We start from the raw sequence: 15,695 nt of genomic DNA on the forward strand, positions 1-15,695 counted from the left end.
ACAAATACGTGACCATCTTTAAAGCTTGTTTTTATTTAATTGTAATATGTTTATCCAAATTTCTTTTTTTTCTTCCCCAAAAAAAAATCTATGAAAAAAAAATTAGTAAGAAAAATTCTATGCAACGATTTTAATAAAAAAAAAACAAAAAATTTATTGGAAATTGTTAGTATTCAGTATAATGCATAATAATTTATTTATTTATTAAATAAATAACAACTATAACGCCTCCACTGGCTATCACCACATAATTTAATATTTATAAAACATACATATAAAAAATAACTTACTTGAAAAGTGATAACGTTTCGCTCTTCGAACTTCCGCGACCACAGACAAGACACTTAAATGGCATTTTACTAAAATAGTAGGTAAATGACTCTTAAAAATTTAAAATAAAATTTGCTTGTCACATAAAATATGTAAACACACAAAATGGCGAAAATATTTTTAAACACAAAACACAAGATCAACTTAGTAATGCTTCGTAAGAAATCATGAACTTTGTGCAACTTCGTATCAAAACAATAAACAATAACAAAGGTATTTCATGTTGCGGACACTTTTTAAAGCGTTCACCGAGTCTATATATTATACGTCATTGGGTTAGACACAGTTAGGTTAAGTTACTGGCATGTGAAGTTAATATACTTGTTACTTATACAATTACTCAATCTAGTATTTGTTTTATTTATTACACCTTCCATCAGGCTTATACATGGTGTCAGGTGTGATAAACTTTGCGTGGTGTAACCATTTCTTGTTTGGATAGGTACTCAACTATAACCTTGTATTGTAACACGTGAGTATCATTTTTTGGTATCATCATAGAATCCACGTTTAAGCCACCTGAATCTCTAGTATTAGATGGGAATATATCTGAAAACTGGCGCAAATTTAGCCAAAAGTTTGATCTATTTATGATAGCTACGGACCTAACCTCCAAACCAGAAAGTAACAAGCTGGCAGTTTTCTTAAGTCTGGTGGGTGACGAGGCATTAGAGCTGTACAATACCTTCACATTTGACGAAAATGAAGACAGAACAGTAACTTGCGTAAAAAAGAAGTTTGAAGAGTATTGTTCACCAAAGAAAAATGTCATATTTGAAAGATTTAAGTTTAATAGTATTAGCCAGCAAGAAGGGCAACCATTTGACTCGTTTGTTACAGAACTACGGAAAGCCATTAAAACAACAGAGTATAGCCAACAAGACCAGATGATCAGAGATAGAATAGTAATGGGCATACACAACAAAGCAACACAAGAAAAACTGCTCAGAGAATCAGAGTTAACGTTAATGAAAGCAGTTGACATATGTCGAGCGATAGAAATAAGTAAAGACCAGTCTAAAATGTTACAAAATGAGTCATTAATAAATGCAGTTCAACGAAGAGAACCAAGATGTGATCGTGTGTGTACCAGATGTGGATATAATCATTTGAGAGACAATCGATGTCCTGCTTGGGGTAAAACATGTGCTAAGTGTCAAGGCCATAACCATTTTGCAAAAGTTTGTAGAGAAGACCATAAAACTAGTGGGAGCAATGTGAGAATCAAACCAGAAATTCCAAGAAAGGCGATGAAAGAGCAGAAGAAGAAAGTGCATGAAGTAACAGAAGCTAGTGTAAGTGATGTGCACAGTTCAGGAAGTAAGAGTGAAGGTAGTGAGTATTAGTATTTTGTCAGGTCAGTAAACTCTAAATGTAAACATGAGGTTGGGCAAGATATGTGGTCAGCTGATATTTATGTTAACAATAAGCCTGTGTCATTTAAATTAGATACTGGAGCTGAGGTAAGCACATTGCCTTTAAGTATTCTCAAAGAAATAGCCCCAACAGCACATATCCATAAATCTAATATATCATTAGTATCATATGGGGATTCAAAGTTCAAAATTAAAACTGTAGGTAGAGTTACATTAACTTGTGTTATTAAAAATGATAAAAAAGATATATCTTTTGTAGTTGTAGATACAAAAAATCAGGTTCCTTTGCTGGGGTTTAAGGAATGTATAGAATTAAATTTAGTCAAACGGGTAGATTCATTAGTAAGTTCTAAATTTAAAAATTTAAATGATTTAGTAACAAAATATGCACATGTGTTTGAAGGTCTAGGAAAATTTCCACCAAACACCATATAACCTTGAGAGAAGATACCAAACCTCGAATAAGCACCATAAGACGGGTTCCACATGCTTTACGAAAACGTTTAAAAAATAAACTGCGTGATCTTGAAGCGCAAGGAGTCATAACAAAGGTAGATAAACCAACAGAGTGGGTTCACCCACTTGTCATTGTGGAAAAGCCAAATGGTGACTTAAGGCTATGTCTTGATCCAAAAGAACTTAATGGGGCCATCAAGAGAGAACATTTTCAAATTCCTTCTGTTGATGAAATTGTAATTCTACTTGGTAGAGGACAGTTCTTCACCGTTTTAGACATGAAGGATGGTTATTGGCAAGTGGAGCTGGATGATGAAAGTGCAGATTTAATGACTTTCGGCACACCATTTGGTAGATATCAATTTAATAGACTGGCTTTCGGTATCTGCTCAGCCCCAGAAGTATTCCAGAAAAAGAATTTTGAAATATTTGGAGATCTTGAAGGCGTAGGCCTTTACTTTGATGATTTAATTGTCACTGGTGCCTCAGAAGCAGAACATGACAGGAACTTAAAAAGGGTTCTTGACTGTGCTACCAAATACAATATAAAGTTCAATAAGTCCAAGGTACAGTTCAAACAAAGTAGTGTTAAATACATGGGTCAGATATTTTCAAAGGATGGTGTGAAAACAAGTGATAAATATATCAAAGCAATCTTAGACATGCCCACACCAGAGTGCAAACAAGATGTTGCAAGATTTTTAGGAATGGTAAAATATGTAGCCAAGTTCGTACCAAGCCTATCAAAAATATCTGCCCCGTTAAGAAACTTGACAAGATTGGATGTAGATTGGCAGTGGTCAAGTGAGCATCAAGATTCACTGGATCAACTAAAGCATCTGTTGACTAACTCGCCAATCTTGGCAGTATTTGACCCAAAGAAACCAACAGAAATTGAAACAGATGCATCAAAAGATGGATTGGGGGCATGTTTGTTGCAAGAAGGTAGACCTGTGGCCTTTGCATCAACGAGCCTTACAAAAACTGAGCAGCAGTATGCTCAACTAGAAAAAGAAACTCTAGCTATTTTATTTGCTGTAAAGAGGTTTCACTACTTTGTCTATGGAGCTTGTGTAAAAGTCCACAGTGATCACAAACCACTGGAATCAATTTTTAAAAAAGATTTACAGTCAATTTCACCAAGAATCCTGAGAATGAGATTAAAATTATTAGATTATGATTTAGTTGTGTCATACAAACCAGGATAGTGTGTACATATCTGACACACTATCAAGGGCATTTCTAAAAAACAACAAAAAATCTGTTGATACGGAGATAGAGTTTGCTGTTCATTCAATTGTCAATGATTTATCGCTATCTGAGGAACGAAAAAATCAGTTTCGACAACAGACAATAGCAGGCCTCCAACTACAAGTTGTTTTTGATTTTATCATCAGTGGTTGACCAGAGCAAAAATATAAAATTCCAGAAAATGTCAGACACTTTGCCAAACTTAAGGAGAACCTATTTATAACTAATGACCTTCTTTTTCTAGACAATAAATTAGTTGTTCCTTTTTCATTAAGAAAATAAGTTCTAGGATTACTTCATGAGGGACATTTAGGCATAGAAAAAACAAAAGCACTAGCACGCCAAATTTATTATTGGCCTGGTATGGCGATGGATATTGAATCATATATAAGGGCATGTAAGAGTTGTGAAAAATTTGCTAGAAAAAACCCAAAACAAACTCTTTTATCATATCCACTACCTAAAAGACCATGGGAGAGGGTTGGGTCCGACATTTTCACATATGCTGGAAAAAGTTACGTAGTTTTATTTGACTCATATTCTAACTGGTTAGAGGTATTACCCATTAAAAATAAAAGTGCTGATTCAGTAATTGCTGAAATTAAGACAGTTTTTGCACGATTTGGATCACCTGATTTTCTTGTAACTGACAACGTACCATATAATAGTGAAAAATTTAGAAAGTTTAGCAGAAATTGGAACTTTACTTTAATCTTTCGTAGTCCTAATTATCCACGTTCAAATGGATTAGCAGAAAAAGCAGTGTCAATTGCAAAAAACATGTTAAGGAAAACTATAGATGAAAGAAAGCATGCTGGCCTTCAGTCAGCATTAATAAATTATAGAAATTATCCATTAAAAGGTATGGGATACTCCCCATCACAACTTCTTAATAGCAGAAGATGTAAAACAAAAGTTCCAATTTCAGTTGATTTGTTGCATCCATGTTTGTGTGAAAATGTGGAAATGAAAATGAAAGCTAAAAAAGAATTAAATGAGACAACTTTTAATAAAAATGCAACAATATTGAAACCATTGAACAGGAACATGGATGTAACAGTCCTTGATCACTGTAATAACACCTGGAAGTCTGCAAAAATCTTGAATCAACATGAATCGCCCAGATCATACATCCTGCAAGATAACAGTGGAAACATTATCAGAAGAAACAGATCTCACATAAGATCATCAGTAAATAAACATGTTGTAGACTGTGGTGATGATCATCATATGGGTGGCAATGGTGGTGTATATCATGAATTGCCAGACAGTGAGGGTATTAAAACACATCAGGAACATCAAGCAACAGAAGTTTTAATCCCTGATAACAATCATATACTTGAAACATCAAATCATAATAATACTTACTGTACAAGGTCAGGGAGACAAATTAAAAAACCTTGTAAGCTGAACTTATAAGGAAAAAGAAAAGAGGATGTATGATACCCAGTTAAGTGACAATCATATTATTATTCATGTTGGTAACAAGATGGCATGACAGAGAGTGACAAGACAGGTTATTAGGTTAGACACAGTTGTTAGGTTAAGTTACTGGCATGTGAAGTTAATATACTTGTTACTTATACAATTACTCAATCTAGTATTTGTTTTATTTATTACACCTTCCATCAGGCTTATACATAAAAAGTGTAACTCATTTGTCGGATAAAACTGTATATTCATAGGTTAATGTATATAAAAATAGAACCGGTGACACATGTGGTAATCTAAAAATCCCTACTGGTGATTCTGTTGACTTTATAAGTAGGTATACTTGACATTCCATTTCAAAAGAATTTTGACATATTAGCTCTACAGCCGAATATTATTATGTTCTCGATTTAGTACCATAACTTTTAGTCACCTTTTGAACAAAGTCCACTCAAATATTGTACAACATTATTTAGCCGTGTACGTTTGTACTATTTGTTAAAATTCAATAACAGAAATTTCAATACTCAAAAATATGAAAATAAAACTGTAAGATATGGCTTAAAATAAAGATTAGATCTTTAGTAGTATACCTGTTTATTCAAGAAATACATAACACATCACATGTATATCAATCACCTCTGACCTCTAGATGACGACTGTCCTAACAGGTAACTGTCATTACCATTACCTCTTAGGACTTCAGCCACCTTTACATATAGCGTTTATATAACACATATTACATCTCCCCCTTTTTACAAATTCAGTTTTAAAGGTGGTTTAACAACTCTACCTGATTTAGTTCTATAATTATCTGCTTGTTCAGTGACATTATTTTGTATGTCAGTAGAGGTGGGCAACTCTGCCTCTGTTGTCTGTGTTGAGGATGAGGGTTCTTGATCTAAATCTACATCACTTGTATTCGTAAGTATTATAGTTGGTTGTGACTTAAATCTATTTAGGGATTCTCTAATATCTACTCTATTGCGACGGACAATATTATTATGCTCATCTCTCAAGATATAAGACCTTGGGGCCTCATGCTACGATACTATTTGGGCTGGTTCCCACCTCTTTTGACATTGATTGTACATAACATCTGTCTCAGGTTCTAACGACTCTAAATCCTTAACACCTTGGTTATAGTCTCTGACATACACATTTCTCCTTTTACTTAATTTTCCTTTCACATTTATGCATAAAGCTGGTTTTAACATATCTTGATCAATAGGTAATTTAGTTCTACAGTGTCTACTCATTAAGAGCTGTGAAGGAGTATAACCAATGTGTTTAAGGGGTGAATTCCTATATTGTAATAATGCTGATTCAACATCAGACCTATCATCAATAGACTTTTTAACAATACTCTTAGCAATTGCTACACCTTTCTCAGCAAGCCCATTTGACCGAGGATAATTGGGACTTCTAAACTTAATTTGAAAATTCCATTCTGTAGCAAAGTTTTTAAAATGATAGCTATTGAAAGGAACATTATCACAGCATATTTATATAAGCTGGTGAACCATGTATAGCAAGCATTGACTTTAAAACTTTAATGACAGAAAAAACAGATTTGTCTTTTATAGAGTGAAGCTCTATCCAATTTGAAAAAGAATCATAAGCTACTAGATAACTTGTACCATAACATGTGAAAATGTCAATGCCAATTCTTTCCCATGGATATTCTGGTGAAGGGTATGGACATAATGTTTCCCTTTGTTGTTTCGATCTAAACTTTTCACAAGATTTACATCTTTTTATATAAGTCTCTATATCAGAGCTCATTCCTGGCCAGTAAAAAATTTGCCTGGCTCTAGCTTTTGATTTTTCAATGCCAATATGACCCTTATGTACCAGCCTTAACATTTCAGATCTTAAGCTTTTAGGAGCAACAATTTTATTCCCATAAAATAACAAGTTATCACAGACACATAAGTTGTCTCTGAGCTTAAAAAAATTATTAACTATCTGTGGAACATCACGCTTGTGTTCTGGCCATCCCTGTATGCACAGGTTTATAACAGTTTGCAATTGCTCATCTTTTTGGGTTTCTATTCTAAACTCTGATTTTCTAGTATCAGACATAGAAACATTATTTACTACAGCATGAACTGCAAACTGAAATTCAGCATCTGACTTCAGACCTCCTTCTTGTAAAAATGCCCGAGATAATGTATCTGCAATATACAGATACTTTCCAGGTTTATATACTACATTTAAGTCATAATGCAATAGCCGTAAACGCATTCTTTGCAAACGTGGAGATAATGCACATATATCTTTACGAACTATTGATTCTAGAGGTTTGTGATCACAACTAACAAGCACATTGTGACCATACACAAAATAATGAAATTTTTGAAAAGCAAAAACTATTCCTAACATTTCTTTCTCAATCTGAGCATATTTTTGCTCAGTTGTGCTTAAGCTCCTAGATGCAAAGGCCACTGGATGGCCACCTTGCAGCAAACAAGCGCCTAACCCATCTTTACTGGCATCAGTTTCAATTTCTATTTCTTTAGATGGGTCAAAAAATGTTAGCACTGGTGATGCTGTTAGCAAATGTTTTAATTGAAACAAAGATTTATCATGAATATCAGTCCAGTGCCAAGGGACATCTAATTTTGTTAGTTCTCTTAATGGGGCTGTAACTTTTGACATGTTAGGTACAAATTTGCCCAAAAACTTTGCCATCCCCAATAGTCTCATCAGATCAGATTTATTATCAGGTGTTGGCATTTCTAGAATAGGTTTTACATATACTTGATTTAATTCAACACCTTGTTTGGAATAAATCTGACCTAAAAATTTAACACTACTTAACTTGAATTGAATTTTTTCCTTATTGAATCTAAGGTTGTGCTTTAGGGCCCGTTCTAGTTCAAGGCGAAGGTTTTGGTCATGCTCTGCTTCATTAGCACCTGTAATAATCAAATCATCAAAATATAGGCCAACACCTTCAATGTCACCAAATATTTCATAGTTCTTTCTTTGAAAGACTTCTGGGGCTGAGCATATTCCAAAAGGTAAACGACAAAATTGATACCTACCGAAAGGAGTGCCAAAAGTACAATAATCTGCACTCTGATCATCAAGTTTAATTTGAAAGTACCCATCTTTCATATCCAGAACTGAAAAATACTCTTTGTTACACAATTTTGCAGCAATTTCATCTGCTGTGGGTATCAAAAAGTATTCTCTTTTAATAGCTTTGTTCAGGTACTTAGGGTCTAAGCACAACCTTAAATCCTTGTTTTTCTTTTCCACAATTACAAGTGGGTTTAACCACTCTGTGGGTTTCTCTACCTTTCTGATAATACACTCATTTTCTAGTTCTTTTAATTTATCTTTTAATTTCTTATGTAATGCATGAGGAACCCTACGAACTGGTTGAACATGAGGAACTGCACCTTCTGTCAATGAAATGTGATAATCATTAGGGAATTGTCCAAGCCCCTGAAAAACTGTGGGATATGCCTCTACAACTTTAGCCATAGTTTTGAAATCTACACTTCCTACTCGCTTAATGAGATTGAGACTAATACAAGCATCTAACCCCAACAAAGGTACTTGGTTCTGAACATCAACAACAATAAATTTAATATCTGAAGATACAGTCTCTACCTTGCAATTAATTATAATTTCTCCAACAGGTTTTATTTTAAAATCATCATTACCATAAGAAACATTACTTTTATTTATTTTTTTTATACCAAGATTTTGAAAATACTCAAGAGGCAGAACATTTACTTCTGCACCAGTATCTAACTTAAATTCTACTATGCAATTTTTTACCTGAACTTTCTGCTTCCAGACATTCTGAGAACTTCCAGATTTCAATAAACCTACAGTTTTGACACAATTGATAAACAACTCACTATCATCACTTTCACCACCACTATGTTGGTTTTTTACTTCATGTACTCCCTTCCTGCTCACTGACTCTCTTTTCTCCAGACCATTGGTGCTCTTACTACACACTCCAGCAAAATGGTTTCTACCCTGGCAACGGGCACAAGTTTTGCCATATGCTGGACACTTTCTTCCTCGATGTTTGAACCCACAATAACTGCAGACTTTTTGTGATGTACCTCTATTTGACCTCACTGCATCCACTGTTGATTCAGATGTAAACGCTTTTGCTTGAATTTTACTGCTTTCACTTAGTCTACATGTTGTAATAGCCTTTTGTAATGTCAGCTTGGATTCTCTTAGGAGACTTTCTTGTGTTTGTTTGTCTTTTATTCCAATAACAATTCTATCTCTAACCATGTCGTCCTGATCTTTATACTCAGTCATTTTCACTGCTTTCTTTAGCTCAGTCACGAAACTATCAAAATGTTGCCCCTCTTTTTGGACAATGCTGTTGAACTTGAACCGCTCATAAATTACGTTAGACTTATGGGAGCAATACTCTTCAAATTTATCCAAGACAGGTTGCAACTTTTTATCATCTCCTTCATTAAATGTGAAAGTGTTGAACAATTCTAATCCATCATCTCCCAGTAAACTTAAGAATGTGGCCAGTCTCTTTTTCTCAGGCTTATCTTCTAAATCGGTGGCGTCCATGTAGAGGTTAAATTTTTGAGAGAACCTCCTCCAGTTTGCCGCCAAATTGCCATCATCTAATACAAGGGGTTCTGGGGGTTTAAATTGATTTTCCATTTTTCTTCTAGACACAACTCACTACTCGATTAAACCCCGGCCCGACCTAACACCATGTAAGATATGGCTTAAAATAAAGATTAGATCTTTAGTAGTATACTGCCCTACTAAGAAAGAACCCCGTATCTCCAAAATTTGAAAAATTGGGATATTTGCACCATATGAATTATTATGATTTATATAACATATCCACATAGAGAAAAACCCGTATTTTACATTTCTAAATATTTTATGAAAGAAAATAGTTTCCCCGTAAACGCCAAAAATGACTATTATGCTTAGTATAAACCTGGCATTTAACGCTTCGTAGTAAGAACCTGGTATATGCTCAGCAGATACGGGTTTTTAACGTAGGATAAAACGATATGCGAGGTTTTTTCTAAGGAATAGAGCAACACCGCTAATAGTTTCCACCACCAAGTGGAACTATCGAGAAAAAGAAAAAAGTTTATGATTATCATGATCTCGTCGAGGCCGTTAAAACGTGTAATTTGAATCGTTTGGTGGTGAAAGAAATGGGGGTTTCCGATTTTCTTATTTGGAAAGACTTATCATCATTGTCAAAATTAAAGAAAACAGAGTCATGTATTTACCTTATCATAAATTGTTAAAGTAATTGTAAAGAGAGAGAGCAAAATTTTACACGTTAAGATTGACGATAGCGAGGAGTTGATAGAGATAGACTTTTTGCAGGCCAGAGTGTTAAAATCTGGGATAAAGGGCCCCACACGTGTGACGAAACCTTCTGGGATTGCTAAGAAGAGAAAAGAACAAATATTAAAAAACTTAGGTCAAATTATACAGGCGAACCACCATCAATTTTGGGAAGAATTGCCAACTTCCGATTAATAATAATTTTCATTTTGTATGTTTAAATAAACGTTTTTCGTAAATACTTATGTTTTACTCAACACATGTTTATAAAAAATATTATTAAAATATTTAAATGTTTTGCCTTTTGAGGCAGTTATATAAATTTTATAATAATTACTGGATAATACGTGGTTTTAGCTAAGTAAATTTGACATAATTATTTGCTTTGTTAGCCCGTATGTCGCATAACTAATGTCCATATGGTAATTTTGTAATTTTTTTTTTTGAAAAAAGTTAACTACGATGCTACACACTCTACCCTAAATGATTTTGTGTTATTATTGTACCAAAAACACAAGGGATTAAACAAAAATCTTAAATCGCGTTTTTCTCAAAACTCGCTATAGTGGAGATACGGGGTTCTTTTTTAATAGGGCAGTATACCTGTTTATTCAAGAAATACATAACACATCACACATAGATAAAGAATATTGCACATCACATGTATATCAATCACCTCTGACCTCTAGATGACGACTGTCCTAACAGGTAACTGTCATTACCATTACCTCTTAGGACTTCAGCCACCTTTACATATAGCATTTATATAACACATATTACAAAAACTAAAAGAAAAAATAATAAAATGATTATTTGGAAACACCAATAACACATTATTTAATCGTTTATATTGAAATAACAAGTCAAAATAGTCTATTACAATGACCAGGTAAGATCAATCACTAATCAATATACCTATTTAGGAGTTTTGTTCACATCCTCTTGTGTTGTTAGTGAGATATAATTAAAATATATATAAATAACTGATTCCAAACTCCGTATTTAAATTTTGAAATGAAACTTTGCATTTTATTCTACTTTATAACCATACAGCTTTAAAACTAGCATATTTATTAAAAACTGTTGCATAACTCTCCATTTGATTTTTTTTATAGTGTATAAGACAGTTCTGTAACAAATAGTTGTGAAACGTTAGAAAATAAAATCATAATTACAACGCAGCAGAAGAAACAATTTTTTTTTAATTTCTCTTAAGAATGAAAGAGTAACAAGAAAACATTTTCGTTAAATAAATTTTCAAAATAAATCAAAGTCGGCTCTGTCGCGTCCATATGTGCAGTGCCAGTCCACGGTTTTCATCCAAACAATATGGCGTCAAGGTCACCGAATTTTGACTAAAAAGATCAAAGGTACCGCGGTAGAGTGAGAATACTGGTTGTTATTTATACTGTGGTAACACTTACAAAATTATGGTTAGCTTTTGTTACGAGGAACAAACACGTCTTACGGCTGCTGATGATATAATTCGACTCGCGAGTCGTCATGATATGAACGTTATGAGCGCATATGTGGGGTACGGATATCTGCACGTATAAAACATTCAATAATATTTTAATAAATTGTAAAATATCTACAGTAATCAAATTAAAATAGTTTTTAATAGCAATTTAGAAGGTATTACATTTGCGGAGACGATGCACGATAGTTCAGAGGAAAATAATATTCAAAATAACGAGGAAAATGTTATCCAAGCCGCTACAAACTCAACAGGAAATCTAGGTGGGGAGCCTCAGCTAGACTCTTAAAATGATAGTAATGTTTTCCAAGAGTCAGGAATCCCACATAGACGTCCAATAAGATCTAGAAAAGAACCAAAACGTTTTGGATTCGAAATATAGTATTTAGAAGTTTAGTTTTGTTGTGTTCCTAAATTTAGTTATAAGTAGAATTTTAGGGTGGGGTGATGTAATGTATTGGCCATGTAATTATAAACCCCACTCGCGACGCTCATGTATTGCTAATTATCGCATTATATTTCAGTTAGGTTACCGGTAAAAGAACGAGAGTTGTGTTTGATATGTAGTCAAATAAGGATTTGTTTTGGGTTCATCCAAGCTTAGTGTCTTTTTGACAATGTCGTCATTTTTGTTTTTTCTGTGTCTACGTATTTATTGGCCCCTCACCTGTAACGACTAGCTCATCCATTGCACATTAAAACCACTCAGGGGTGTTGTTCGGTATAAACTAATTAATTTTGGAGAAATCGGGAATTATTAATATAATAGGTATTCAACACATCTCTTTATTAATTGATAAATTAGTAAAATAACAAATTGGAATTTAACAATAATTAAAAAATTGAGGTTTTGATAACAGAGAATTAAGCATCTATACACAAATTTAAAGAAAGAAAGAAACTTAGCTTAACTTCTATAGGAGATCCTGCTGTTGCTCTCTTCTCAACTCGATCCATAAATTGTCTGCATCAAAACCATGCCTGTATTTTCTTAAACCAAAACCACGTGTATTTTCTCAAATCTAAACCATGTGCCATGTACCATGTGCTTTTCTTACATCTAAACCATGTGCATTTTTCTTAAATCTAAACCATGTGCATTTTTCTTAAATCTAAACCATGTGCTTTTTCTTACATCTAAACCATGTGCATTTTCTTACATCTAAACCAGGTGCTTTTTCTTAAATCTAAACCATGTGCATTTTCTTACATCCAAACCAGGTGCTTTTTCTTAAATCTAAACCATGTGGCTGGAAAAACAAAAGCCGATATAAAATTTTTCATGACACGAGTTTTTTCCAACAACAGAAGAATTCTGGCAAGCGGAAAGCTCTTCTCTCTGAGACCTGCATACCGATTCAGAATTCTCTGATGTTGCCAAAACTCACGAATTAGTAATTGCAATTAATAGATTAATTACTTATTAAATGGAAAACGAAAAAGCAGAGTTGTATGATTCATGCTAGTGAGATTTATATTGAATTATTATTATTACAGCAAGTATAGGTAGAAAGAAAATAATAATAAAAATTCTAAGCGGTTTTTAAGTACTAGCGTACACAAAATTATAAGAAAAACTAACAGTGCTCATGTTCTTGATTAATGTATGAAAATATGTTGTCATTGTAAAAAGAACAAAGTATTAAACTGACCCAGACTGTTGGAAGTTTCTGACCATGAAGATTTATTTTTATTGAGTACCTTGTTGGTTGGTGGTTTATTTTAAAAAGGCAGTAAATCGAATCGGATTCGTACAAGTAAATTATTTAGTAGTGGAGTTTCTGTTTCTTGTATGGCAAAGCAAGCGCAGGTACAAGTACGAGGGAACTTAAGAAATTATTCGGTGAATTTATTTGTAGTAGGAAAATGTTGAAATGAAATATAGGAATAAAAACAAAGGAAAAAGAAGTTATTATCAACGAAAATTAAATAGTCCGAGTAGAAAATAATGGAAAGTACTTTGAAATTCATAAGAACAAAAATGTAACGTTTTAATCGTTACACACCTTTTCATCGATACCTTGCATGTTGTCCGTTTAGACGTTACAAGCTTATTGTCCTTTTGGCAATGCGCCGCCATGTTTTTTTCTGTGTCTACGTACTCATTGATCCCTCCCCTTTCCATCGATACCTTGTACGTTGGGCCGTTTAGACGTTAAACGGTTAGTGTCCTTTTGGCAATAATGCGATCTTTTTTTTGTGTTAACGTATTCGCTACCCCCTCCCCTTTCCGACGATACCTTGCACGTTGTTGTAGGTTGAGCTATTTAGACGATACAAGCTTAGTCTCCTTTTGGCAATGCCGCCATCTTTGTTTTTTGTGTTAACGTATTCGTTACCCCTCCCCTTTTCATACGAAAAGAAGAAGAATTGATGCCATCTTCGCGTTTAAACGATGTCATACGAAAAGAAGAATTGACGCAATCTTCAGGTTTGAACGATGTCATACGAAAAGCAGAAGAATAACGCTTTATTCACGTTTGAACGATGACAGTTGACAGATGTCAGCCGCCATATTGTGACATCACGACATTGGCGCCAGTGACGTTAGAGTATGTCTAGCGTCTGGCCCAAGCGACCCATACACAGAAAACTTGTGGGATGTAGAGACTATTTAATTGTATTTTTTGTAAAGATTTTAACCTTAGAGTTCGAATGACATCTTGCTACATCTTTCCTGTCCTGCTGTATGGAGTGGAAGCGTGGACTCTAACTGAGGCTATCCTTAAACGCTTGACAGCCTTTGAGATGTGGGTATACAAACGACTACTGAAAATAAGCTGGGTTGACAGAGTTAGAAATGAGGAGGTCCTTAGACGGCTGAACCAAACAACACAACTGGTCAATATAATAAAGAAACGCAAGCTGGAATACTTCGGTCACATTAGGAGACACCCTGAAAAATATGATCTTTTACATCTGATCATTCAGGGAAAGATCCAAGGTAATCGTGGTCCTGGTAGAAGAAGAACATCATGGCTGAAAAATCTAAGGCAATGATATGGAAAATCAACTACATCGTTATTTAGAGCTGCTTTCAATAAAGTCACGGTAGCGAATGTGGTAACCAACATGATATCCAACGATGGATAACGGTCATGGAACTAGAAGAAGAAGAACTAAAGATTTTGGCCACTAGACCATCAAATTTTGATAATCCTAATTGTAACAAGATTATACTTGGCAACCCTGTCAACCATTGTGACGTAGGATGCTGTCAACGGTTGTATGCCGTATATTCTTTTGTCATTGTCATATTGTCTAAATAGCAATCAACATGTGTGTATATGTATAATGTAGTTTTAATTGTTTTATTTTATTCATCTGAATACACCACATCAAGCAATGTGTTTTACTATAATTTACATCAACCTGTGCGTTGCTACCTATTTGCAGTGAAGTTATTATGAAATAAACCCTTCCTTCTCGAGAATCACACCCCAACCTACACATCCCCTTAAACCTGGCGTCCCAACTAGTGGCCGAGAATGAACATTATTTCGTAAGTGTTAAAGTGCTTTTAATACCGTAGATTTCGCTGTAAGTATTTTTTTTGAATCAATAACCCTACTTTCATAGCATGGCACCATCCATTTCGCGCCGTTTTACGCTTGTCCATGCCGGCATATCGATTTTGCATCGACGTGATCATGACAGTACGGAATTAGATTCGTTTCGATTATTCTAGCGAATACTCGTTTTCGTTTGTCGTTCTACGCAGTGTTGCCTATGTTTAACATAATTTCGAAGTTCTTCAAATGTTTTCAACATTTTGTTGCCAAATGTAAAATTTTATCCAATTTGTTCAGATTTTCTATTAAAATATATAATTGTACAACTTTTCCAATAAAATAACTTTTATTGCGTATAATTATACAACCTTTTCAATAAAATAACATTTATTGCGTATAATTATACAACTTTTTTAATAAAATAATATTTATTGCGTATAATTATACAATTTTTTCAATAAAAATAACTTTTATTGCGTATAAATATACAACTTTTTCAATAAAATAACATTTATTGCGTATAATTATACAACCTTTTCAATA

The 15,695-nt window shown here is 33.9% G+C and overlaps 2 protein-coding genes across 2 annotated transcripts in view; one reads left to right on the forward strand and one right to left on the reverse strand.

Moving 5' to 3' along the window:
* LOC140441409 (sorting nexin-13-like) overlaps positions 1 to 15,695 on the forward strand; it is a 1,016,720-nt gene that overhangs the window by 936,403 nt on the left and 64,622 nt on the right. The gene's annotated exons all lie outside the window — the stretch shown is intronic.
* Positions 12,491 to 15,695, reverse strand: part of LOC140441412 (uncharacterized) — a 284,085-nt gene continuing 280,880 nt past the window's right edge. The window contains exon 5 of the mRNA XM_072532126.1: positions 12,491 to 12,890. Within this exon, the coding sequence (XP_072388227.1) occupies positions 12,828 to 12,890 (63 nt within the window). The 3' untranslated portion in view covers positions 12,491 to 12,827. The remainder of the gene's footprint in view (positions 12,891 to 15,695) is intronic.

The sequence above is a fragment of the Diabrotica undecimpunctata genome, chromosome 5 (assembly GCF_040954645.1).
Source record: "Diabrotica undecimpunctata isolate CICGRU chromosome 5, icDiaUnde3, whole genome shotgun sequence".
Classification (NCBI taxonomy): Eukaryota; Metazoa; Arthropoda; class Insecta; order Coleoptera; family Chrysomelidae; genus Diabrotica; species Diabrotica undecimpunctata.